Here is a 27,424-nt window from a genome sequence, read left to right on the forward strand (position 1 = left end):
TCCTATTTAAGGACAGGAAGAACTGCTTAACATCCACTATACAAGGGCATGTCAACTTGGTTTAGTCCCTCTGTTTGAGGAAGATGCAATTTCATAAAAGAGTCCTCGCCTGCAAACAAAAACTACTAAGCAGAGACCTGTAAAATCAGTTAACTTAATTGAAGTTAATTAACTTAGTTAACTATGCCTAAGGATGCAGCTTAATTTAAAATGAATGGATGTCAGCAAGGAAGCCAACGTTGTCACAATCTGTCTTATTAAATACTACTACTTGGTGTTTCCCTGCTAAATATACTGCCAAAGACATGTATGTGAGGCTAAGAGAAGTTAGAAGGGCAAGTACACGTTTCTGGATTTTGAAAGAACTAGTAAGGCTGCCAATAATTAACTTAGTAATTGGAATACTGTTTGCTGCTCAGCAATCTAGACTTGTGGTAAAAACCAAAGAATACACATGTATGTAAAATGGAAGTGACAGCATTTTTACACATTTGTGGCAAACCTACTTGGTTTGAAAGAAAAAACCTAGTTGCTTTCAGCCCTGCAGATGAAAGTCTTCAGCTTTACACATCATCATAAATAAAAACAGACTAAGCATGGAACAAAAGTGAGTTCAGCTAATATTCTCAAAGCTGTACTACAGGAAAGTAAAAAGGTAATGTCAACAGGGATGTCTAAGCATGCAGGAAGCCTGCCTGTCAAGGAAATCTTTTCCTTACATTCATTCTCCAGTTGTAACTACACAACAGTTACATATTAAGACATTCCAGGCTGTGTATGTATTTAAAAACACTGATTTCAACACCATACAAAGTAACACTAACAAAATCACACAGCTAAGGAAACACAGATTAACTTGTTCTTCTGGGCTATTCACCTGGATTCTGTAAATAACGTCATCCTTTTTGGCTTGCATTTGATTTGCAGGGCTTGCATTACCACCTGACTGCGTTTCAGTAGCATTACTTCCTCCTTCTGTCCCTAGAAAGCCCACAAGGGCATGCTGTTTACAGGCTGGGATGCTTTGGCTGGAGCTGCTAGAAGAGGGCAGGCCGTGCTGCACGCTGACCCCAGTCTGGCCAGTAGGTTCCATTTGGTTGACCATAGACAGGCGGGACTGGATGGATGACGGGAGGTTACGAAGGGATATCTGGCTGGTGGAAGAGCGCCGACAAGGCACAAAGCCTGTTGTGGACGTGCGAAGAGATGAATGACGACTGCCGTAGCAGTAAGATGAATGGCTAGCTACTGAGGCACGGGCAGGGGAATGTCTGACAAGGCTTGACTGCACAGAGTGAGAACTGTGACTGGTGCCTAAAAATAAAGAGATACAGAATCAGTAGGGCTTGATAAACACATTAGATTTATGCTACACACAAGTTTTAGCACTTAGGTACAAAATTGATGGATTGAATCAATAGCTGAAACAGCGGTACTGCAGGAAAGGGTCCCTGCTGCACATATAGAGCAGACTATTTGAGTACGTTTCATTCATCACACCTTGGAATCCCATATTCTGTTCTATTGGCAATCCCTGCAAGACAAATAGCTCAAAAAAAATGCTTCTGCCTTGCCCCTTCCACATTAACAACTTTTTCTTAGTGTTAGCATTAAAGTTCCCAATACTGAAGATAGCATAGCAGGTAGAGATGTTCATGTTTCAAAATACGAAGAGCATCTTTAAGATGCTCAAATGGACGTACAAAAACTGGAGCAGAGAATTTAATGCAAAACAGAACATGAAGAAAACTTTAATGCTTATACTCAAACTGTTTTTTTTCCACGTAAAGTGCTTTATTCCTATATTAAGCAACTGTATATACCTCTTGACAGCTGCAGACCTATATTACATTGTGTAAAAAAATTCAGAAGATTCCAGTACATTCAGCTCCATACACAGTTCTATTCTTTAAGCAAAGGCAGCATTTGTAAACTTTCTTCTCAGTTTTACTGTTTATCATCTCACTAACTTCAGATCAGTACAGATTCAGCTAGAATTAGCTAAAGGACTACGGAAATAGACAATCCATTCTACTGTGTAAATAAGAACTACAAAGAATCACAAAAAGCGTCAAGTTAAAAAGGTACTTGAACTATTTTGGCAGTGTAACTAAACTCCTCTTGGTTAAGTCTCTGTTTGGGAACTTTCCATTGCACAAAACAGCACTGTAGTTTGAGATGAATCCAGCACGTGTTAATAATACATAATCAAGGTTGGTTTGCTTGGCTGGTTGTCTTTTCTTTTAGCCTAGGCCTGATCCAAAGAGCAGAAAAGACAGTTCTGGCTATAGGAATGTACTTGTAGAAAACTATTTTGTTTTATTTTAATGTTACCCAGAGTAGATGGATGAGTTGGTGGATGAGCTGCAGGAAGAGCTGTGGGATGAGGTGCAACAGGAGGGTGCTGTACTGCTCCAGGTCCCTGCCCTGTAATTGCATTCCCTCCTCCTTGCGACATGCTGCTCTGCGACTCGTTGATGGTGGCATTGTTACTTGTGCAAGAAGCCCCACCTCCAGCATCCGAATCTTCAATGTTTCCACCGCTGTTACAGCCAGCTCCACAACCTTTCCTTAGTCTGAAAACATAATGCAATTACATTAAGTCTGGTCACCTGAACATCAGGGTTCAAAAAAAAAAAGTGCTTTATGATGACAAGCAAAAGGCTTTACTCAGCACAACCTGTAGAGACAATTTTATCTGATTTTAGGGAATATTATTTTCTCAGAATAGGCTTTGTAAGTATAAATGTTGCTTTCTAGGAGATTGCCATTTTCTTCATGACAGCCATTCAAGTCACAGTTATGATAAGCCAAGAGTTTAGATAAAATAGCTTTTTAAAAAAGCCAACTCCGAAGTGATAAAATTCTAAATATAAAATGCTGGGAGAACATCTTGGTTATTTTATATCAGTTTAGTAAATTTATGCTCTTTAACATACATGTGGTCTTACACTGCAAAAGTCTTTTGTCTATTTATACGAGCAGGAAAACAACTTTATTGTTGCTGTTTTTTGTTTTAGTTTATTTGGTTTCTTGTTACTTACAGGGACATGCAGTTGTTTGAAACATATTGCAATTATTTCAATCATCAAGTCTTGTGTGACTTTTGAACATTCAGATGACAGGTTAGCAAACATATTCCATGTATATAATCATACAGGCTTTTCACCATGTTGTTTGCACTAGTAAACCGCTGATGGACACACAGTACAGCATATTTGTTCATCCTTTCAATTGTTACTTTTTATTCTTCCTTTCTTTCTGTCCCGCTCAAAATACACCAAGAAATCACTTCCAATTTTATTTGCCCCTGCGCTCCAGAAAAGCTTGGATCCAAACACTGTTCTGTGTTACTCTTTTACCTGCTGCTCTATCCATATGTCAGACAAGCAGATGCTGATAGAAGACATACACCTCAGACTGTAATAAATATGGCACATTCCAGGGTGAAGCAGCATGTTCTGTTTTGATGTGCTGTAGATGTCTAAGTGTACATAAGACCACCAGAACAGCATCAGGACTGCTGCCACTGTTGCTTTTGCAGCCACTGTCGTAAGGGGCCAGAAGTGAAGTAAGAGTTCTTATGGCCTATGAAATGCATCGCAGCAAGAGTTTGTATTGGGCTACCAGGAGGTGATATGGAAAGTAGATTACATTATTAATAGTTACTTGTTCTAGCTCTGACATACAGGATATTTAAAACCATTCATACAATTTTGAACAATAACTAAAGCCTGAGTTACTATGTATAGGCATACTCTAACACCATTAATACTGGCACTTGCACACTGCACGTTTACCAGGCAGAAATTCTGCTTTTCTGATTAGACAGTAAAATTAACAGTACCAAAACAAAAGTAACACAAGTTACATTGTCTCATTATCAGATCTGACATTAGAACTGTAGTTGTAATTCTTGCACCCAGACTTTGTCCTCTGTTTTATTCTAAGCTGTCAGTCAGTTTGTAGCTTAATTCTTGTATGCCTTGAAGATCAATTCCTTCTGCCAGGGTTAATCTTCAGGTTAATCTCCACTTATCATATTCTACGGATGTACTCAAAATAAAAGTCAAAGCTTGCTTTTATGCCACTGAATACTATAAATCATGCCCTGCTGGCATGTATGAGACTAGTTAATGACATATAGCATCGTGAATACATAATGAGAATTCACTATTTTTCCTCAACTCACCTATGCCACGTAGACACTATGAAGTTTCTTATATTTCCTAAACTGATAGCTCCCCCAAGAATCTCCTTAAGCTGTTCATGACTATCTGAATAGGAAGTAGTCAAAGGTGAGACGTAGATGGGGTATCCAATTGGCTGGTCACAAGAAGAGTTGATCATATTCCTCAGAGCTTGTTTTGCATTTTGGATACTTCCTCTTTCTGGATTGCGATTGCGCAGGAAGACAAGTTCCTGCTGTTGTCCTGCCCACAGGCCACGCACACACTCCTTATTCACCTGCAAAAAAAAGCATGACAGAAGCCAAGTAAAAAAGCTGTGTCAAACTGAAACAGGGAGAGCATGAGCAGACTGCTCTGCCTTTTACAGGTTTCTACAAGTGTACATGTGAAAGAACTACACTACAGAGCTACAACCATTCATATTCACTAAAAGGCTGAACTGACAGACAGATTTCAAGTCAGGAACGGATTTCCTGATGAAATACTTCTATATGAGACAAAGCTGTCCCAGCAATGACAGGCCAGTAACAGTAAGGTAATGATCTGAGTTAACATAACAGTTTAGTATAATCAAGATATACCACAACATACTGTAATTCTGTGGAATGTACACAGAGCTTACCTTAATGACCCTGAAACTGAGATAGCGCTTATTCAGCATAATGATTTTATATTCGTTGGTGCCATCATCCATCACATGGCGCAGGGCAAGTAGGGAGGGAGAATTGGAAAGAACGGCACTCCTCCAAGCAGGGTCCCCTTCATGTGCTATAACTAGATTTTCTTCGTGGGTTGTTATGGCTTCATAGAGGACAGAAGGATCATCATACTCATCTGGAGAAGTGAAGTGATCCTGTTTCCAAGAATGATTGACATTTCAGATGTAACTACATATAAAAAGAAAACCTCTCACACCTCAAAAGTTTGTTTCCTATAACATAAAGCAATCATTGAAACAAGCTACCTGTTTATTCAAGTAAATTTTAGTTCAGTTTTACACTGGATTTTATAGACTCATAGAATGATTTGGGGGGTGGAACAGACCTTACAGATCACCCAGTTCCAACCCCCTGCCATGGGCAGGGACACCTCCCACCAGACCAGGCTGCCCAAAGCCCCATCCAGCCTGGCCTTGAACATCCAGACACTGGACATCCACAATTTCTCTGGACAACCCATTCTAGTTTATATTACATGTATTCATATTGAAACCAAAATGTTTTTGCAGGCAGCCTTTTAGCTTACTCATAAGCATTCAGCTGCAAAACTCACCAAGGTACTATTCACAAAGTCACATACAAGTCACAAAGCACTATTAAGACTTATATGAAAATAGCTACAGGAGGAAACACGCTAAGTTTTATCTGTATTTTCTATTAAAAAGTTCGCATTAATTCTTAACGACAGACTATTTCAGCAACAGATACTATCACAGAACTTATACTACTGACAGTCAAGTAAACCCACCAAATTTGCAAGTTCAATTCAGTATTCAGGCGTGTTACTCTCAGATAAAAATGGACAGGCTAATAACTAAATTCCCAATCCTGCCCGAAGCCTCATTATGGTATTACACTGCAGGTGAATAAAATCCCATCGTAGATTAATAAAATGATGTTCAGAAAAGCTGCTTTTATTCTTCAATGTTTGTATTTTCCTCATTTTATTTTGTGACTTAAGCCCGTTCTGAACAGTAGCCCAAACATACTGAGAACATTTCTGAACTGTTCCAGGTGTACTTCTGCAGCTTTCAACCAAGATTTTGCAATTATTCCATTTTGCTACATGTACTTTTAACACTTATATGCATTCTGTTAAATTTGAGGAGTTCCTTGTGTTATGTGAAGGAGTTGAATCAATCACTGCTAACTTTGAGACTTTGAGAATGTGCAATGAAGGCAAAAACTGCAACTCGAACTACTGTTAAAAAAGACAGTTAATATTTACCTAGTTGCTGTAACTTCCAAGCACTGTTCTTCTAGAGTACCAACGCTTCCCCACACACACACCTCTAAGAACTTACTGCTCAAGTTTCTTGTACTTGCTAACCTTTGTAAACAGACTTGCTAGACAGAATTCAGGACTGTTCAACTTCACTCTCACTTACTAAAAGACCAACCCCAATTTCAGCTTATTGAAATGCTTCTTCCCACCTGAAACTTCAGACAGAATGAATGAATAACACTAAAGAGCCTGTTATTATAACACTTCAAAAGAAGAATTAAAAGCACAACTCTCCATGGACAGAGAGAGAGGGCTATGCAGCTTTGAATAGCATGATAAACTTGTAAGCCAGATACATATTTGTGGGGAGGGGAAGAGGGAGGGAAAATACCAGATAGACTGTTCATAACAGAATTATCTCTAGACAGATATGAAACAGGGTATGAAATATTCTCTGATCTACATTTTATGTAATTTTCAAGCTCTGAGCATAAACTGCATTCCCTTTTTCTCTATATCCCTTTCCAGATGAGCTGTAATAAAACAAAGGACAATATGGGATGTTTACTCATTTTCAATTGTCTGCTTCTGTAACGTGCACTTTTTTTTTTCTTTTTGAGATTTTTATTTTTCTCCCTCTACTTTCCCTGGAGACTTGAATCTGATGTCTCAGTGGTAAGGTGTGATGATACAAGAACAAGTGTGCTGGCTGTCTTTATATACAGCACTACCTCCACCTACATATCTTCAGACATTAAGTTTTGGGGAAAATAGTCATCGAAGCCTGTCAATAAGAGCTGAGTGCCCTGAGTATCTCTCTGAACATTTAACCTTTAAAAGAGAGAATATATAGAAATAAAGCTTATAAAAAGAGCTGGAGACAGTTTCCTGGCAAATCTCTCACCTGATGTAGTTTAAGTGACATTCGTATTCCAGGAACCACTACTTTCCTCAGCAATTCCATGTCAGCAAAGATCCATTCGTCTCTAATTGATGATATACGGAAGTCACCCTTAAATAGGGCATGTAGGCCATACAAGAAGGATTCCAGATTACTGTTGAGAAGAAAAGTCAGCCCAAATATTAACACAAATATTAACATTTCCACAATTATTATCATTGACAAGAGTGCAAAAACTAAGCTGTACAGAACAACAAACAATTTTTCTCTATAGAGAAAAGAGAAGACTGGAGGAAGATGGAACATATGCATAAACATATGTGTAAACAAAGTCCGGACATGAGGTGTCTATGTACACTAAACGTGATGAAACCGCATATGCAACAGACTGTATTTATATGAACTACAGTAAACAAACTCTGAAAAATGCCTGATTTTATTCAGGAGATTATTAAAAGATATAACTTTTCAGGGAGTATACGATAGTGGACCAATCAAAAAGGAGATGGAGATGGAGCTTCACTTGTGGATGATTTTAGCACTGAATACAAGTTTCAACAGCGTCTTCATACTCAGTGAGATCATTTCCTTTTATGAACAGAATGAAAAATCAAATGGTCCAAAAATTCTTGTGACTGTGTATCTACAAGACCTTCATGGGGCAATTTGCTGGTACTTAAAAGAAACAGTAAACTATTTCCATGAAAGTTAAGTAAAATAGTGATTATTTTTGTTTGTTTAAAGTCAGTATCCAGCTAACCAGTAGCTTCCACATCTGATTGTACCTATTTATTTTGTTTAAAAGCCATTACTTCGCAGTTTCCTGAAACACATAGCTATATTTACATTGTCTTTCTGTCCAGCTTAAGGAAAGATGACATTATATTTTATTTTCTTTCACGAAGAGCTATTTATCCAACATCTAACCTAGGAATCTGGAGTGATTTTGAGAAAGGCAAGCTTAGAACAAGATTTTATTACCTAGACATATGATGTGAAGCTGTTCCCAATGCTCTCCGCCCCAGAACACACAGTCCATAACAGAGTGTAACAAGGGGTGAATCTTTACTTGAATCCAGTGGCTTGCAGTAAGGAGGAAAAAAAAAATCAGGGTGAATGGAGTGAAAGAATTGCCACAGAACTGTTCTGACTGAAAGAATAAAAAGCCACACAAAAAATGCATCTATATGCACGTACCTACCCCACCCATCATTCTTACTCAGATTTTAATTAGAAATTCTTTTTTTTTTTTTTTAAAAAAAAAAAGAAGTTGCAAATGCTCTGCATATTTGTAAAGGCAGATATCCATACTATATCTGAAAAAAGGAACAGTAAGATGAACAGTTGTAAGCAACTTTTCTCATGGATACTGTGTATGTTGTATGAAAACTTGTTGAATAGCAAGATTATTGCATTAAGACAAAATATTTTTAGTGAGTAACACAGATTCTCATTTACTGGTTGGGAGTATATGATTGAGTTAATCCAAAATTTCCCCAGACTACACCTTATTCAGGGAGCCACTCACCCTCAGCCCAAGCCATTTATTTGCAGCTCTTTAAGGTATATACTTACCAACAAAATAGTAGCATGCACCTAAAAGATTGAACCTGATTTTCAATACCTACACAAAATGCTTCACAAGATAATCACTTAATATATTGAAAAGACTTTCTCTGGCTTTTTTTTAAAATGGGCTACTTAAGCTTCTCACTCCAAAAGTAAAGCTCAACTCTGAAACCTCTGGCAGATCATTCAACAAGTGAAATCACTTTATATTCCTGTCCTTTAATATCAATCGCTTATTGCTCATTCTCAAATGCAATGCTACTTAGAAAACGTTACATACAGCTTTTTGTAGAATCAAAGCATTCTTCTACTGACATACTAGTGTCCTTATTTAAAAGGTGGGAAGATTTGGAGAGGAAAAGAACAGGATACGGGATGATCATTCACAAACTTACAGTTCCAGTGGTTCAAGGTAGAGGTATAATATGAATGCTAATAAAGAAGTAGTTAATCTTATAATCTGGTGGCAGGTTTCTATTTTAGGGTTATTTTTGAAACGTTGGCATCTGAACACCCAACATCAATTCTATAAACACACCTTTCTCTATTCAGATAAATGGCTGAGCAACTTTCAACTGATTCATTTGACTTGGTAACTGTAAAAGGCATTAGCGGACACAGCTTCTCTAAGCAGTATACGATGTAGTTTAAATTCAAATCTCAAGAGCAAATGATCAAGAACAATAACCCATATACTGATGTTTCAATTATACAATCATTGCTTCAATTTTATGTATATATAAAATACTAAGTCAAGCCAACAAGGAAAAAAAATGAGAATCCTCGAATAGCATATACCTTTCCTCACATATTCATACCTACCTTTTCTCTTCGAGAGCAGCAGTATTCTATCCAGTTCAAATAAATCATACAGAAACTCTCTCTTGAGATCCCTGCTAGACGGTGGTCATAATCCTCATCGATATTGGGGTTAAATGTTGGGTCTACGTCAACATAATTGCGGTCTGTGCACAACCGCAGTCCTTCCTGCATTGTCTCATTAGCTAACCATTCCTCTAACTTGGGGGAAGTTGTGACATAGTAGATGATTCCCTGAAACAGTAGTAAAAAAAATACATGAGTCAGTATTGCAACAAAAAAGTTAATCTCAGATTTTTTCAACTCATTCATTTATTTCCTTGATAACAAACAGAAATTATACATGATAGCATTTATTTAGCTCACAGATGCAACAAATTTGGTGGCACAGAAAACACAATACAGGTTTGTATACATGCGTATTTTTCAGAGACTATCAAGAGTTCAAAACATGCACAAGGGAATAAGGAAAAACAGATAGAACAGGACTCAGGACTCACTAATTTTGAAGAAAAATAACTAAATTGGTGTTTTTATTTAGTGAATATTGACGCTTAGATAGTAAATTTCAAAATAACTCAAATATTAAGGACAAGACAGTTCAATACATTTCTATTTGGAGGAAAAAAGCATTTGTGTATGTGTCTTGGAAATATTCCAACATGACTTTTTTCAGCTCTGAAGGAGTAGCTTACAACAGATCATGAGTAGCAGGTAAATAGATTATGTGAGGTCTACAGAAAAAATCTGCAGATGTAATAGGACTTCTTTAAACAACAGAAAACCCACGAAGATGGCTATGGGCAGTTTTTGAATACTGAGGCTTTCTCTAAGAACAACATACCAGTTACTTTACTTTTCTTTTACAACACAGCTATTGCATTTGAGTAATAGCCTTTCAGCTTCTACTCAAGTCTCAGCTAGAAATAGCATCTTCTCTTTGTCCAAGGCTACATGGTTGTTTTCCTACTCATAAACCCAAATATGAAGTAATTATCATTACAGTCAACTCTGTCCTTTGATTAAGCTGTTTATACAACTATAACTTGTATCAGATTCTATGATCCTCTCACAAGAACTATTAGAAGTTCAAGGCATTAAACAGCTCCTGGCTGTAACCTGGCTACCTCCCCCCAAGCTTGTACTGAACTGAATTATACCTTCACGTAGTAGGTGGTGAGAATTTTCCGGAGATCAAAGACTTGAAGCATGGAAGCTGCACTGTTGTCAGTGATACTGTAACCCTCCAGAACATACTTTGTCACAAGCACTTCCCAAGCTAACCAACGTTGCCCAAAGGCAGCATTAAAGGAAAGCATGTGAGGAAGGTGGCCAGGTTCACAGCAACAGAAACCTTCATCTTCTTCTACACCTTCAGTGATGGCCTCTACTTCTCTTTGCTGACAATAAGTTCCTTAGGAGAAAACAGGAAAAAAAAAAAAGAGAAGAAAGAGTTAAACATTTTATACAATTGTTTTAACGTTGACTTCTATTTAAAAGTGTTTAGAACCAAGACAGTCTCCAATTATGTTTCTGTAACAACAGGTCAACTCCCTGCCAATGAACAAGGGTGGAATGGCATATTCTAGTTAGGTTGCACTATGAATGAATTATCATAGCCATTGCACTAAAATTGAAAAAGATATAGCATCAACTCTGTTAGAGGGAGCTAGTTTTCCTCACAAGGGGTGAGAGGCATGAAGAGACCCTGAAGATCATTTTCAAAGCAATTAATTCACAGGATGGAATTGAAAATAACTAGAGTTTCCAGAGAAGGCTACTTTGTGGCATAGACAGTTAATGATGTGTAAACACACTCACCTCTGAATTCAAGCCCTCTGAGCTGGAAGGTGACCAAGCCGTTTCCTATCTCTATAAGGTGTACTAGTGCATTGAGGTAGTCAGAGGCTAAGATGAAGCAGTCCCCAGTACTGTAGTTTCCCCACCGACCCAATAACAAGTCTCCACATAGGCTGTGCTGAAGGGAACGGGTTAAGTGTTCATAGAAGATTGAATTCAGGTTGTTATCATCTGAGCCTGCAGAAAGATTCATTGAAGTTATCATTTCCATGTTCAGAAAAACTTCAAGCTTGGTTGTCAATTATCAATTCACTTCATGTGCTATGTTTTTCTTAACACTACTGTAGTTTTCAGGTCATCAACTCCCTGTTCCTCCTCGCCCTGCCTCAAGCTTTGCAAGACAACTACTTCAAATTAATTCTAAGTGAAGCTTAAGATTTTTGACCAACATTTTTTCCTTCTTACTTCTCCATTTTCCAAATTATTATTTCAGTTTCACTCATACATTTCCCATCAATCTATTCCATATAATAATGTTCAAATGCAAATGAGCACAGAAGCTGCTCCATAATGACCGTTGTAGAGGTCTCATCACCATGACATTGAGACACTCTCAAATAATGTTTGGTTTTAGTTAACTTAAGAATAAAAAAGTTAATGCATACAATGATTATAAATGAAGAAGTAAAGCAGAGACACAAAAGTAGTGGGGAAACATGAAAAGCTTACAGGAAAGTAAAGAATAATGCAAGGAGAGATGACGCAGGAAAAAGTAACAGGAGACAACAGTGGTTTTGGAGAAGAATCACGTGACAAATTGAACATGAATCCTGTAAAAATCATCTATATCTTCGTTCCTCATGAAAGAGAGAGAAACTGTGTTGTGTATATATATATAATAATTAAATAGAAAAGTGACTGGGAAGGTTACCTGGATTTCGATCAAGCTGTGAAGCCAGCCTCGTATTTGAATGATCCACACGCTTTGTGCTGAAATAAAATGAAAATTGCACTTCACAATACTGTAATCTTAATGTTTAAAAAAAAAAAAACAAACAAAAAAAAAACAAAAAAAAAACTTAAAATTGCATATCTCTGAGCACAAGTTACCTACAAAGCTAAAGTAGATACTGATCAGCTTCCACACTATTTCAGAAACAAGTTCATTCAAAACATTCAGTGCTCTAAAATAATTTTCTTCGGGGAAAATAAAATAGCAGTTCTTGAAGATGAACACTTATTTTGACACAGTTACAGGTTTAAAAACAAAGGACACAAACTTTAAAGGTCTTATTTCACCTACTTGTAGTCTCTTTCCCAGAATTTGACAGGTCTGGCATAAGAAGTGATAAATATTGCACTTCCCAGGAAAGGATTCAGTGGAGTAGAGAAGAAAGCTGACACAGCTGCTTGGACAAACAACATTGCAGAATCTGTAGGATAAGGATTAAGGAAGGCAAAGCAGCAAAAACTTTTTTCAAGCTTCTATAATAGTACATTAAGTATACAGCAACACCAAGTAAACATAAAACAAACTCCAAGAATTTTTGTGCAGCAACATTTCTACAATCTCCAGCTATAGAGGGCATTTTTCTTGCTTTTACAAACAAACAGGTGACAGTTTGGCACTGGACATGCTGATAATTTTCTGAAAATTCTACAAAGAATGCTAACTTAATATTCCATTCAAACCAGTCTACACAAGCAATACTCAAAATCCCAGATCATATAGCTCATGACTCTTGAAAAAGGGAAATGATTGTCAGAAGAAAAGCTATGTCACTTTCAGAATGAAGTAACTCCTACTTTATGTTTCTTTTATGTTAGAATTCTGTTCCTGCTTTGTCTGCTAGTGTAAAACTCACATCATTGCAGCATGGTCAAAAGCATGTACAGTTTTTCATTAATGCTCATCGGATAAGCCTGCTCATTCAGTAGGTATAATACATAACCATTATAATGCAACACTGAGAATTCATAAGACATGATTTCACAAAAAGTCAGCATTTTTAAAGGATACGTGGCACAGCAAAGGGTTGGGCAAAAGCATGGAAGGCAGATCCCCATGTGATCTGCCAGGGAGCAATGTAGGTATATACAAATCTCAACTTATAAAAGAGTTCCCAAAGCTGTGGAAAAGAAATAAAAGAAAAATAAGTTATTTTGCTAAAAATCAACATGCTTTGTAGTACAGCAATATATCCTGAGGAGTTTACTCGTTCCCCCAGAGTTCTTTCCGGTCCACCAGAAGCCTTTAGACTTACAAAAAGGATGCAATGAGGAAGCAAGTGACACAATATGCACTACATCGTTCTACTAACAGAAACTCGTGAGATTTTTAGAAAGATGCATATGCTTTATCAAGCAAACAAATGCTTTGAGAAGGAGAAGTCTTAAAGGTCTTATAGCATATAGATTAAAGTGCCAATAGGACTATGGATCTGGATTGGATCAGTTATCAGTTAAGAGCATAGCCAGTTTTCCCTTTTGGATGACCAGAAACAGAGAGTTAGTTACCTTGCTGAAGAGTATGGACATGAAGAAGAGATCTAGCAGCATGGTCTCAGTAAAACTTTTGTAATCAAAAGTAAAGAAGAGCACTGTGAAAATAACAGTGACATACTGGCACGTTGGGCTACTGAATGATGAACGCAGTAACTTCAAGCCAGCTATTGTGATCATTAAAGCACCCAACCTGTGAAGGAAATTCACAGAAAACAGTTATTTATCTGCTGTCTGAAGGGGTTTATAGACCAGCTAAATTGTTGCTGTCTTACAATGCCAATCTCTTCAAACTCAAGGTTTAGACTTGTTCATTTGTCTTGCATGGTGGTGGTGGTGCCTGTATTAGTTTTATTTATTCTTTAAAAGCAATTTCAGACTTTAAGAGGTTACTATCCAAGCCTCTCCATCAGCATTTTCAAGCCAATTTAGGTTAAAATAATAGTAAGTATTTGAAAGAGTCCTACTAAAGAAAATCAAAGGTGAAATAAATATCCCTCTACTCTGAACATAAGGCCTTAAATTTAGGTCATCAATATAAAGATGCAAAAATGCTGGAATTGCTCTAGATTAATCAGCAAGAGAATGTTACTGAATACTGGGTTATTTCCAACACAACTATACTAATCTAACTTATAGTGGGAGAAACACAATGGTGATTCTTCCTCCACCTCCCAGAGCTACTGACAGCTCGGATGGTTATAAAAATAACATTATGTAAATGGCAATATTCCTACCAAAGCCCTGTAGAGTGACAAAAGTAATTAACCTAATGCTAGAACTTAATAGACCAGGGATTAAACCAAAAACAAAGCAATAAAGACCATCACCACCACACATACCTAAAAAAAATGATTTTGTTTTAAGGTGTGTTTTTTTTTTTTTTCCCTACAGTACTTCCATTTTAAATCAACAGAACTTCAAATCAAAAGAGGCCACCTGGTTACTGTTCTTGGACACAAGATCTGCAGGGCCTATTATTGAACTCACTTTGCTGAGACAGTCAAATACACTGCTTGAGGAACTATAATCAAGTCTCAATTTAAGAGGCAGTGTGCAATTCCATCTGGCTACAAATTGCATTAAGGGGCTGGAAGGTCTTGGGAACTTTATGATGAGTGTGGAAAGCTGCATAGGGACTGCTAGCTGGCACACCAACTGATGGGATATTACACAAGTCTTGTGTTTACATTGGACAAAATACCTAAATGTATTGTCACTATTTTCAATTTGCAGTGTGTAGTTATATTGCAGACTCTCAAGATCAACAAGGCAATTCTGATATCGCACCCCTAGATAGATTGCAAACTGCAGAACTTTATTGTATACACTATGTTTTTTTTTATTGTATACACTATGATTTGAGTAATTTATCTTTGCATTGATTCCTGATTTAAAATTGTAATACTCCATTCAGTTTAAGCCAGCATGGCGACTCTATTCTACATATGCTTTTATATAAAGAAAAATTGTATTTATTCCTTGCTGTATTTAAGGCAATAGCATCAATATCTTGCTACTGAGTCCACAAGTCACTATTTCCCACCACAGCAGACATACTCGGACTACTTCATAGCCTTTTCTACTTACTCAGTATCCAGTTTCTTTGGACTAGCAATATTCTTAGCGCTGCTACTAAGCTCATTGAGGACTATCAGTGGATAGATAACATTTTTCTCTACAAAAAGGAGCCAAATGTGAAGTTTCTCAAACCACATAACGTGTGCAGCATCTATCAGGAAATATTAAAAAGAAATCAGATTGTCAAAACAAACTCAAGTAACAGAATCTGAATTCTTGATCCAAGTAATTCATGATTAAACAATGAAGAAAAAACTATTCATTTAGATAGAGTTCAACTTTATTGCGCAACTAGTGAATAGTATCAATAAGAATCAGGTCTATGTCAAGCTCAAGTCTCCAACAGCATTAACCGTATCTAATCCTCTAAAGCACTTGAAAACTCAGTATCTTAAAGAAATACCTAGTAAACAAACACTCCAACTTTGCCAAAATTATTTAAGGCAATTGTTATCACAAACTTTGAAACTTAAGATTTTGAAGACTGTGTGGAACTGCTCTGAAATACTGTAAGCACATGTAATATATTTTCCTCATGCTTTGATTCCATGACACTTTACATATATTTGAAATGATGATGCTCTGAGAAACTTAGACATAACTGTATCATGTCATGAAATGCTCCACTAGAGTATAACAAATAATAAAGCAAAAATATGAAGCATATAAACAACTAATACAAATTAAGTCAGCTGCAACTGAAAATTCAAAAATAGTATCATTAATGATACTTACTTCGGACTTCGAACTGATAGTATTCCTTGGTTTTCAGCAGTGGGTGAGAAAAGCAATGCCAAGGAAGTTGCTTTCGGAGTTGAGGCAGAACATAATGGGTCACAAAGCCTACCGTACCCACCAATGCATAGAGAACATAACTTAAAATAGGCTAAACAAGAGAAGAATTGAACAAATTTAGGTTTGTGTTTTTTTTTTTTTTTTTAAATAAGAACCTTACATTAATAACGTAAGAGCTTTGAGCATTTTTTCCTCATTCCAAAATGATTCTGACAGTAACTTATCTGAGACAGATTAAGAAAGGGCATTTTATGTGTTAGAGACTCAAATAAAAATACAGAAGAAAAAAACAAACCCACACACCTGAGAAAGGGAAGAAGATTTCAAACACATAAAAGTGAAATGTGAAGATCTCCTGTCATGTACTTGGTACTTGTCAAATTATATATTTAAAGACCATCTAAAACTAGTCAGGAGAACGATGCATACGAGTACTACATAGCATTAGAACATTTGTATGCAGCAAACACTGGCAGATTTGATGAAACACCTTACCTGTAAAACTGTAAATACTGTACTGACATGAATTGCAAAATAGAGTACACCGATGACTATACACACAATCAGGTCAGACTGCAATCTTTCACTCTGGAAAGTGAAAACAAAATAATTTTAGAAAACACAAGCTTTGGTTTTTCTCTTCAGAATCTTAATCCTCACCAGCAATAACAGTGAAACTGCTTAAAGGATTTTCAAATGGTGCCAGTGTTAGTTACTTCCACTGAAGTTATCAGAAATTTCACAAGGTAAATCTTATGGCCAAGTGCATTAGTAAAAGGAAATTAATAACCACAAAGACACCTACTCAAAGTGGGACAAGAGAAGTCAATATACACAGTATCTTCTATCCCTCTCATTCTGGATGCTGAAGGGGTATAAGGACCCCCTCTATAGCACTGAAGAAAGAGCTAGAAGGGCTAACCAAATTTCCCATTTATGATCTACGAATTGCTACGCAGCAATTAAGAGCTCTGGAAGACAGCTGCCTAGACAAAGCTAAGTATCTGGTGGAAAAGCAATAACGCTCTCTTTCCCCCCCCCTTCTCTACAGAAGGAGGAAGGATAGCTTTAAAATGACCCTGAGGAATGAGCTTGCATTTTCTGCTGTCCTTAAGAGAGGAATCTGTTTGTTGGGAATGGGAAGAAAACAACAAGCCGATTAGTGCCAGACTGAGTCACAAGAGGGCGATACATACTCAGGGTCACTTGAAGTCAGAATCTTCCTAGTTTAGACCTGTTCTCACTCTAAACACAGCATTAATATTTTCATACCAGGAAAACGTTACAGGATTAACTGCTCTAAAACTGGCAAAATCAGTTACACGCAGCAGTTACTGCTTCAAGATCCTAAACTCTTGGCACATTGCTTATTTTTTCAGAAGACAAGAAATCCTGATTTTTAAAAACACCTAAAGAAAGAATACATCATCATCATCCTTCAGCCCTCACACTCTCCAAGCAACTAAGATATAGTTTGAGAGTTAAAGCTCCTAAGGTCTGTCTCTCAGAGTAATGGTAAAAAAAGACTGCAGTTCCTCTACTTTATATGTCTCCTTGCAGTTTCTATACATTAGATCTTGTTGTGCTTGTCTGCTGTATGAGGAAAAGCCTGTCTATACAGCTACTCCCCTAGAGACAGCACCCATGCAAGGTTAAACAACAGTTTGACCTTTCTTTGTATAATTGAATTTCCTATGTCTTTTACTTACTGTTCCATTGCATGTAAAAGAATAATGTGCTGAAATAAACGTAAGAGGTTACATCTGCTCTTTAAAAGCCTTTCCACCATTTCATGTTTTTGCCCTTCTGGAACACAAGCGCACAGCTTTTGCTCACAATTACCAGAAATACTGAGGTACTACACTATTACTCCCATTAATCTTTCCCAGTGCACTTCCACGAGTATCTCTTGCTATTGACATGAGCTCAAAGAAAATTCAGGGATCCTTCACTGAATGTAACACTAGGGAATTCCAGCTGTTCCATGTCTCCATCTAAATAACTTAAATTGCACTATAAACATATTCTTAGTATAGTACATTGGTTCATTTGCAGATTTAAAAGAATTGTCACTTTTCTAGGTAGCACTAAAATTGTACAACAGTGCAGAGGAAGTTCTGCTTACAGAGGTTTACCTTTGTAACGAACAAGGTTTAATAACTACATGCACGCATTTTTATACTAAGAAACTGACCCAGTATAATTCCTTAGGCTGAGTGAGCTGTGTCTGTCAAAGCAAGCATACAGTTGCAGTTTCTCTCTCAAATACTGAATTTTTAATTAAAAACAAACATTGCAACTAATTCCATTCTTAAAGATTTCTTCTCTCCAGTATCGTATACTGCATTTTCTTGCATAAAGTTCATAGGTTGCCTTTCTCAAATCTCAGCTCAGGAGTGCAGGCTTGTATATGCATGAATTCATGTATAAGTAATACAGAGAGAACTTAACCCTCTATCACAGCATGGACTAGGAGTCCTTTTTTCTGTTTTTCTTTTATATGCAATAGCATCTTTTGTGATATGGGAGCACCACCCTCCTTATCAACAAGAGTGAACTCCTCCCATAATATGAGTCTCTTTCCCTTGATACAGATTACCTGATTTTTCCAGAAATATCTAGTATTTTATCTAGAAATATCTAATATTTTCAAGAAATTGTTATTAATGGGTTGTGGGTTACATGAGCAAGATATATACTGCACTTAACATTCTTAAAGCTACTGAGACTTGAATATTATATTTGTGCTCTGATATCTAATCCTAATCAACACCATGGTAACTGACAAATGTGAGCCAAGTAAGATCCAGACTAATGCTACACTGATCAACATAAGTAAAGGCTTAGACAACAAAATGAATGTCTGCTTACCACAGAGTTTCTAAGCTTTTCAGGTAAAGGATCTTTCACTTCAGACAGAGGATCCTCAGGGTTTTTGTCTTCAGAATTAGGAAAAAATTTTGATTGCACTAAAGAGCTTAAAAAAAAAAAAAGGCAAAAAAGAACCCATTGAAAAGAATGCATTGTTACTCTTTTAAAAATACATAAAGCAAAGTCAGAAGTTCTGTTAAAGTTTTATTGCAATAAAAAGCAATCCTAGCATATTAGCGTTTTTACATGGCTGACCTAATCTACAAAGATGAGATCTCAATTTTATAAATGAACCAGTTCTCTGGTTGCACACAATGGCCACCATTAGAGATAGAACTTAGATGAGTAGCCAGATCCTATTTAAACAGCAGTTTTTCCAGTACCAACAGGGGTGACTGGACAAATACTGAATTCATAAACTGACATCACACTACTCATGAAACTAAACTTCAGCATGCAACTGACAAAAAAAAGTTAACATACTCCAAAGTTGGAGCTTATTTGTTAACACAAATCAGGGAATTCTTTGTTTCAGTTGAACTCCAACAGGGGAAAAAAAGTATTATCTGTGTTAGCCTGATTAGTTCAGGAATGAGCTACGCTGACTGAACTGTTACATTCTTATCAGACTTGTTGGTACTAAAAACCCAAAAAAATTGTACCTAAGTTTTCAGAACACCATAAGCAGCACTGCTAGCTATATCTATATACTTCAAAGTCCCTTGCAATTATTTTTGCAATAATTACTACAACTAATTATTTATTTGCTCCCCCCAGTCTCCTTTCTGTATGAACACTCAGATAAAAACATGATCTCCCCATCCACAGAAGAGGCCCCTATCTGCTCCAGACTGCTACTTTTCTATTTCATCCAGCATTATGGCTAAATTTAAATCCAAGTTCAAGCTCTGCCTAATCCAAATACATGACAACCAAGCCTCTACTGGCTGTTCTATGGGAGGTGTTTTTCCTACTAGAACTATTTTGTTTTACATACATAATCATTAATTCAATCAGAAGTACTCTCATCAATACTCCAACTAAGAAGAGCAATATGACTGCCTCCCCATCTTAGATGGGAGCACTGATCACCAAAACAGATTCTTATTGTTTTGTTTCCAAGATCAAATATAAATTAGTGCTTTGAGCACACATTCAACGGAAGAACACAGCAGTGAATTAAGTGAGAAAAGCACAGTTCAAAAAATCCACATGTGGCCTTCAGCTTAAGCTAGTGTTTTCAGCACCTCTTTAATTACAGAAAGGTTACAGGTTGTTCAGCACAAATGCAGCAGTAGAAAGATGGCGGCTGACTGACAATTAGAGAAAATCAGACTTTGGCATATAAGTAACTCACCAGAAGTCACAAAGAAAGGTTGTACTTTAAAGGAGGAACCATGTGCAAATTTTGAGAATTTTTATTCAGTTACTGAACCAATATGCTATTTTTGATAATGCTGATGACTATCAGATTGGTATTTAACATCATAACTAATATCTCTTTGATAATTGCTTCTTCCTTAGGGAAAAGGGCACAAACAGTTACTTACAAAAGCACAGAAGGGTCACTACTTTGTCTGCTGAGATGATATGATATTGCCACTAACAAACCACAAAATATGGAGAAGAGAACTGGAATATGCTGCCCATCCCAAGAATCCTGGAGACAGAAATGAAATATTAATTAAAAATGAGATATGGTATTTAACATTTATCTGCCATACAAGAATTACATATATCATAAAAAGAGAATGGAAAAAAAAATAACTACAACTCCACAAATATGGAACAGAAATTTCAGTCAAAAAATATTCAGCATTTACCCCTGCCTAACTATAGATCAGAAACTCTAACACAGTATACACTCCTTAAGCCCACACCATCTCAATCATTTAATAGTCACGACTTTTCATAAACCTCATGAAGAAGTTCATGCATTCCTTGACAGCACAAGTCCTTAGAATTGCATTTTCGTCAATTATTCTGAAAATTCCCAGTGTATTTTCTAAATATTTTTTTTTTCTAATGGGCTGAATGAAGATGAAACCAGTGTTTATATTTAATTTTCATAATCTGCACTGGATCTGCGAAGAGGAGACAGCGATTCTTTGCTAAAGTTTCTGTCTTTAACAGATGTGTTTACAAATAGCTAATGAGACAAACGGACAAATTCATAGAAAGCTAATAATCTGTGGGTGATAGTATCACTGGAGTATTTCCTCTAACAACTTTTTACTAACTGAGATCATTTGATCACTGAAAGACCAGAAATTAACATAGAACCAACACCATACTGTTTCAAACAATGTCCTTTTAAGGAAGGAAAGGCTTTTTTTTTTTTTTTTTTTTTTTTTTTTTTTTTTAACACGTAGGCATACATCTTCACTTTGACACTACAAACCATTTCCTGGCTTCCTTTCAAGTAAATATTAATTTGAAAATGCTGTCTTTGGTTTACACCACTGGAAAAAAAAAAAAAAGTAAGCCCTCTTGAGAGGTTAACACATCAATACATGTAGAGTCTACAAGAAACAAGACAGTTACACAGCAGTTTTTCAAGAATCAACACAGAATAGGAGTTTTCAGCAAAAACCTGGCCTATTAGCACATAAACAAGCCACATCTTTTAATAGCAAACCTGCTTTGTTCTTACTTTCCATCTTTTCATTGACACCAGAACTAAGTATAAAACCCTACCAAATCAAACTAATATTCCTAATTCGCTTTCTGCACATTTAAGAAAAAAGTAAGCAAAGTACAAAAGACTTTAACTTATGTTGTTTTTATAATATCACTCACCTTCAGGGCACCATAGCACAGTCCATACAACAACGCTACTGCCACAATACTACAGATAAAACTGTAAAGTGCTGCAAGCAGGCTTGTGGTAGCTGAACAGAAAAATATCAATAGGAATGTAATTAGATTAGAATATGAAAGAGGTCAGCCCCCCAAGTTCTAGCTCTCCTCTGATATAAAGCACCCAAACCATAGCATGTATTCATATTTATCTATATACATAAAAAAGGGGAAAATATTATTCTTAAAAGAATGATTTATATGGCTTCATTTATCTCCTCATTTATTCAACAGCATTATCATGGGAAAGGTTAACAGCTGCAAAAGAAGCCAGTAGAGGAAGTATAATTTTCAACAGACTAATGAGTATAGTAATTCTATCTCAGTAATCAATCAGAAGAATTTTAGCCTTTTTAAAAAATACAGTAGTCTTCCATACATACAGGGCAGGAATACAGATGGTACAATCACTAAGTTGTTTTAACTAGCTTTTTAACCTGATGGCAGTTCCCAATCTAACGCTTTTGCTGCTAATGTGAAAAAACACACTCACCATTGCCACCAAAGACATGAATATCCAGCTGTTCACAGAGATACATCACAAATGTATTCACCTGAGGCAGGAGACCAATGAAGAATACTATGGGGAAACATAGTGTAAACACTGTGGAAGAAAAAAAAAGTTGAAAAAGTGGTGAATATGAAAAATATTACATTTTAACGTACTCTTCAGTTTAAGTTCTATGGTACCACACTGTCGTGGTTTAACCCGGCTGGCAGCTAAACACAACGCAGCCGTTCGCTCACCCTCCCCCTCCCTCTCTGGGACGGGGGAGAGAAATGGAAAGTGAAGCCCGTGAGTTGAGATAAAGACAGTTTAATAAGACAGGAAAATAATAATAATAATAATAATAATAATAATAATAATAATAGTACAATGATGATAATAGTACTACTACTAATAATATGTACAAACAAGTGATGCACAATGCAATTGCTCACCACCCGCTGACCGATGCCCAGCTTAACCCCGAGCAGTCCGGCCCCCTCCCCCCGGCTAGCCACCCCTACATATTGTTTAGCATGACGTCAGATGGTATGGAATACCCCTTTGGCTAGTTCGGGTCACCTGTCCTGGGTCTGTCCCCTCCCAGCTCTTACTGCACCCCCAGCCTGCCTGTTGGCAGGACAGAGCAAAAGTCTGAGGTGTCCTTGGCTTGGTATAAGCACTGCTCTGCAGCAATTAAAACATCGGGGTGTTATCAGCACTCTTCTCATCCTAAGCCAAAACACAGCATTCCACCAGCTACTAGGAAGAAAATTAATTCTGTTCTAACTGAAACCAGGACACACACACCATTCAACTCAAAGTGTTCCTACCATAATTTTAACGGAATACATCCATTATGTAAATCTCTACTTCAGTAACGCACAGAAGTGACTGAATATAGAGGTTACACTGACCAATATTCAGAAGTTTTTTTGTTTGTTTTTAAACATCAGCTTTAATCACTGCAATAACTCCTACAGGCCAATTCAAGCTTTTGGTTTTAGTTTAGCAAAGATCAGACAAGAATGCTTACAGATTACAAAACCAGTAAGTTTTCATTCATTGTACAATAGGTTTCCATAAGCATAGCTGTCTGTTTTTAATTACATAAGCAAACAACAGCCACTGATTTCAGAGAATCCAAGCATTTCACCTCTACATTTTCTACCACTAATATCATCTGACAATTTTACTTTTTTTTTTTTCAGAATTTGTGGAAAAATAATCGGAATATTAAAAATAATATTAAATATCTGAATATTAATATGTTAATATTAAATTAATATTAAAAATAATCTGAATAATCTGAATGACCAAAAAAAAAGTCTGCTAGCTTAAATACTTTTTCCGTAACAGATAAAGAACGAAGAATGGCAGTGCATGAGTAGCTCCACAAAAGCTACAGAAAAGAACCTTCAGAAATATCTGGACAATGCTGTTCCTAAATAAAAGACATTTCCCCTCTGGCCATTTAAATATAGATTTACTAACATAAAAGTAAAACTGCATGAGGCATGAAATTCAGAATGTTATTAATCGAATGATAAATATTGACTCTAGCATTCTGAGAATTAATAAGTTTGGTTCACCAACTAAGAGTTGAAAATAAAATAAAAATGTAAAGTAAGACCAAGATCTTCTTTCTCTTGGACAGAAGACTGTCCAAAACTAGAAGCAAGCAGTCAAAACAGTTAACTACTATATTCTTTCATTCACTAATATTTTCATACAGTTGAAGAGCTGCAGTGGAAAAGCAGGTGTGTTCAAAGTTACCCATTAAGATTTAATCTCTCTATAAGGTATTTAAGAAACGCGTCCATACTGTCCTATCCAACTGTTAAATGCAAATAGCTTGCTTTTAAGAGAGCTCCCGCTCATTTGTGACAAGCCCCTCTATAAAAGAGGGGGCTACGGGAGTCCAAATCAAAATATTTAATTACTGAGCAGCTAGCTCCAGGCACAGGGTAGCATATCCTGGTCCAAGTTAAGAACAAGGAACACCAGTTGCAAAGCTGAGGATGAATATATTTTATATACAGGAACAAATATATCATCTATTTTAGATTTTTAGAAAACTGAAGCTACTCTTTCCAAAGAAAACTAAATGAAGGGCTGTTAGAAAATGATGATGCAACAGTGTCACAACAAGGTGACAACTGTAAAAAACAAAGTTATTCTATGGCAGAGAAGCAAACAATTCAAATCATTGAAAGAGTCACTCACCTATAACTAAGTCTCTGGCTGACAGCAGCAGCAACGGATTGGTGAAAGCCATTCCATACAACCTGAATCTTGTTGTAGATATGTTTCTGCTGCCATAATCCAACAGCCAAATAAGACCACAACATAAACAGAAATATACAGGCCTACTATAGGCTATGATACGATTATGACCCTGTTTATAAAAAAAAAAAAAAAATTGTTTCATTATTTGCAGAAAAGTAATTGTTACCCTTCTGTTACAGGTAGCTTCATAATCAAAATTAATTTCTATTCATGAAGTACTTCTACATTGAACAGAAGTTGGTGAGATGACAGCACAAAAAAATCCCTAAAGCCTTGTCAGGATATAAAGCAACATTTTTTTTGTGGCTCTGATATATACAATGAGTACACAATTATTAAACTAAGTTTTTTTTTACCCTTATTCCTCCCCTGAGTTTCAAAGAATGCTTCTTTACCAAATGTCATCAAAACTCTGCCTAGGCTTCATAAGCAACAGAAAATATATTAATTTTGAAAAAAAGCAATTGAGTTTATTACTCAGATACTGCTCCTGCTGAAAACCAATCTATATTTATGTGTCCATTAAAGCATACAACTGTAACACCTATAATATTTTGAATGACAGGCTTCAGAGATATAAAGCTTTTTCGTACCTTAAGACTTTACAAAAAATATTGTTTTGGCAATCTAGCAGATGCACAATAGAACATAAACATATTATTCAATACAGATGCACAATAGAACATAAACATATTATTCAATAGTGGCACATTAACATTTCCATGCTCAAATGTTAACGCTCACTAGAGCATTGAATACTCAGCCTAATAGAATTGAAAAAATAAGGCTGTGTGCAAACTAGTACAACTGAGTGATTTACAAAAGACCAGAATCAAACATCTGCAAAGCTGCGTCAGTTCACGCTACCACAGGAAATTACAACATTAAGAATACCTTTCAGAATAATTGCTTGAATACTAAAGATTCATCCAGAAACCTAGAATGATAGGGCTCTACAGCACAAACCAAGTTTAAAGCTGGAGATGGACTATTTGTTAGGGAGTACGTGATAGCACAAAGGATAATGGCTTTAAACCAGAAGAAGGGAGATTTAGATTAGATATTCAGAATAAATTATTTATTGTGCAGGTAGTGAGGCACTGGAACAGGCTGCCCAAATAAATTGTGGATGCTCCATTCCTAGAAGTGTTCAAGGCCAGGTTGGATGGGGCTTGGAGCAACTTGGTCTAGAGGAAGGTGTCACAACAGGGGAGTTGGAACAGGGTGATCTTTCAACTCAAACCATTCAATGATAAAACAAAGGCCAGGATTCGCTAAATACAAACAGAAAGCATGTAAGTGAAAAATATAGTGTGTGAGAAAGAAATCTAGAGAAAGACAAACTTCTTGTCTTATGAGAAGACAAAGATATGCCAAAACAAATCAAAAAGATCAAATTCTCTGTAGAAGTTTTACATCTGCAGGAACTGTACAAGCAGCACATGCCTCTGACTTACATGTCGAGGGGAAGAAGAATCTGGCTGCACACTCTGAAACAAGAAAGAGGAAAAAGTTATCCACCCTATAGTGAGCGCATTTACCCCCTTCTCCCACCACTACTTTTCCACCTTAACAGTCCAATCACAGCTTAAGAAAGATCATTTAATTCTTTCTAACTTACTTATGCAACTGTTAACAGTAATTAATAAAAATAGCAAATAAGTAAAATTCTGATCAAAAACATGCTTAAATGCAATTGCTTAATGTGAATGCATTAAGGTGTACCCACTAAAAGAAGAACATACACACTGAAGCTTGAAGTTCAGCTTGCAGGCTGTTTTTAACCAGTAAGATTCTGTTCTTCTTTGGGAAAACAAAAAGTGCATGAGAACAACACATAAAAAGCTGTTTAACAAACACATGCAGAACTATTCTAGTAAAATGACTGAATGTGACCACCCATCAAACTGTCCATGAAGCTGAAATTTGCTCAGTCCTTTTTAAAACTATAAACAAACAAATTTTTCCTTAAAGCTCCAACTATCCTACAACTCCCAACCTAGGTTATTTCTACTGCTTATAGAAAGTGAAGATAGAAATTAAAATACCTTCAACAGTGAGTACTGACAACTGGCTATTACCAGGCAGAACTGGAAGACCCAAATATCCTTGAAAAAGCCCTCAATAAGAAGTACAGAGCCCAGAAATGCAACTAGAATAGCTAGGATGACAGCTAACACGTTTTCAAGGATCTCACGATTCCTGTATTAGAGGGAGGAAAAAAAAAAAAAAGCATTAAAAGCTAACTATGTTTAGAAAAAATTGCAAGAGAATAGCTAAGTCAGAAGTTAAGAAGTGATACACTGCTGTTAGCGAAGTATTTAAGGGTAGGTTTTAACACAGACTACATGAGCACACTTTTAGGCAAAGCTAGGAGGTACCAGGATTTCCAATGGTATCTGACAGCAATTACTTTCTTACAGAATTAACCTTTAAAAAGCAAAATACAACTTTAGCATATTACTTTAGAAATAATTTAAACAATCAAAAGAAGCACGGTCTGTAATTAACCTGCATTCAAGCCCCACAAAGGATGGCTACAAGCCCATCCTCACATCCATGACAGCAAAAAATACATACATGATACCTTAGCAAAGTTACAGTATTTTTAGTTGCCTCATTATGAAGTCATGAACAACAAACTATATATATAAGCTATGTGAAGTGGGAAAAAAAATTCCATATGGCACTGATGGAACTGAATAATAAAATTAATAATTATTTCTGCCGGGACAGAATTACTACTGTATTGATTACCTCAAGGAAGGTCATTGCCAAAATTTGAATACTTAACATATTCCAAAATCTGATAACTAG

The 27,424-nt window shown here is 36.4% G+C and overlaps 1 protein-coding gene across 8 annotated transcripts in view; it reads right to left on the bottom strand.

The window, feature by feature from the left end:
• The window catches only part of PCNX1 (pecanex 1), an 86,745-nt gene that overhangs the window by 9,351 nt on the left and 49,970 nt on the right, over positions 1 to 27,424 (bottom strand). For all 8 annotated transcript variants that reach the window (XM_082760935.1, XM_082760934.1, XM_082760939.1 and 5 more), the window contains 23 exons: positions 26,656 to 26,809; positions 26,065 to 26,097; positions 24,545 to 24,716; positions 22,325 to 22,435; positions 21,772 to 21,863; positions 20,523 to 20,632; positions 18,973 to 19,078; positions 16,597 to 16,689; positions 16,042 to 16,192; positions 15,316 to 15,457; positions 13,741 to 13,918; positions 13,244 to 13,352; positions 12,527 to 12,656; positions 12,155 to 12,213; positions 11,245 to 11,460; positions 10,584 to 10,837; positions 9,427 to 9,657; positions 8,017 to 8,117; positions 7,039 to 7,189; positions 4,813 to 5,043; positions 4,193 to 4,467; positions 2,335 to 2,576; positions 878 to 1,314 (listed from right to left, as the gene is read on the bottom strand). In XM_082760935.1, coding sequence (XP_082617061.1) covers positions 878 to 1,314; positions 2,335 to 2,576; positions 4,193 to 4,467; positions 4,813 to 5,043; positions 7,039 to 7,189; positions 8,017 to 8,117; positions 9,427 to 9,657; positions 10,584 to 10,837; positions 11,245 to 11,460; positions 12,155 to 12,213; positions 12,527 to 12,656; positions 13,244 to 13,352; positions 13,741 to 13,918; positions 15,316 to 15,457; positions 16,042 to 16,192; positions 16,597 to 16,689; positions 18,973 to 19,078; positions 20,523 to 20,632; positions 21,772 to 21,863; positions 22,325 to 22,435; positions 24,545 to 24,716; positions 26,065 to 26,097; positions 26,656 to 26,809 — 3,778 coding nt within the window. The remainder of the gene's footprint in view (positions 1 to 877; positions 1,315 to 2,334; positions 2,577 to 4,192; positions 4,468 to 4,812; positions 5,044 to 7,038; positions 7,190 to 8,016; positions 8,118 to 9,426; positions 9,658 to 10,583; positions 10,838 to 11,244; positions 11,461 to 12,154; positions 12,214 to 12,526; positions 12,657 to 13,243; positions 13,353 to 13,740; positions 13,919 to 15,315; positions 15,458 to 16,041; positions 16,193 to 16,596; positions 16,690 to 18,972; positions 19,079 to 20,522; positions 20,633 to 21,771; positions 21,864 to 22,324; positions 22,436 to 24,544; positions 24,717 to 26,064; positions 26,098 to 26,655; positions 26,810 to 27,424) is intronic.

The sequence above is a fragment of the Aythya marila genome (assembly GCF_965140915.1).
Source record: "Aythya marila genome assembly, chromosome: 5".
In the NCBI taxonomy this organism is placed as follows: Eukaryota; Metazoa; Chordata; class Aves; order Anseriformes; family Anatidae; genus Aythya; species Aythya marila.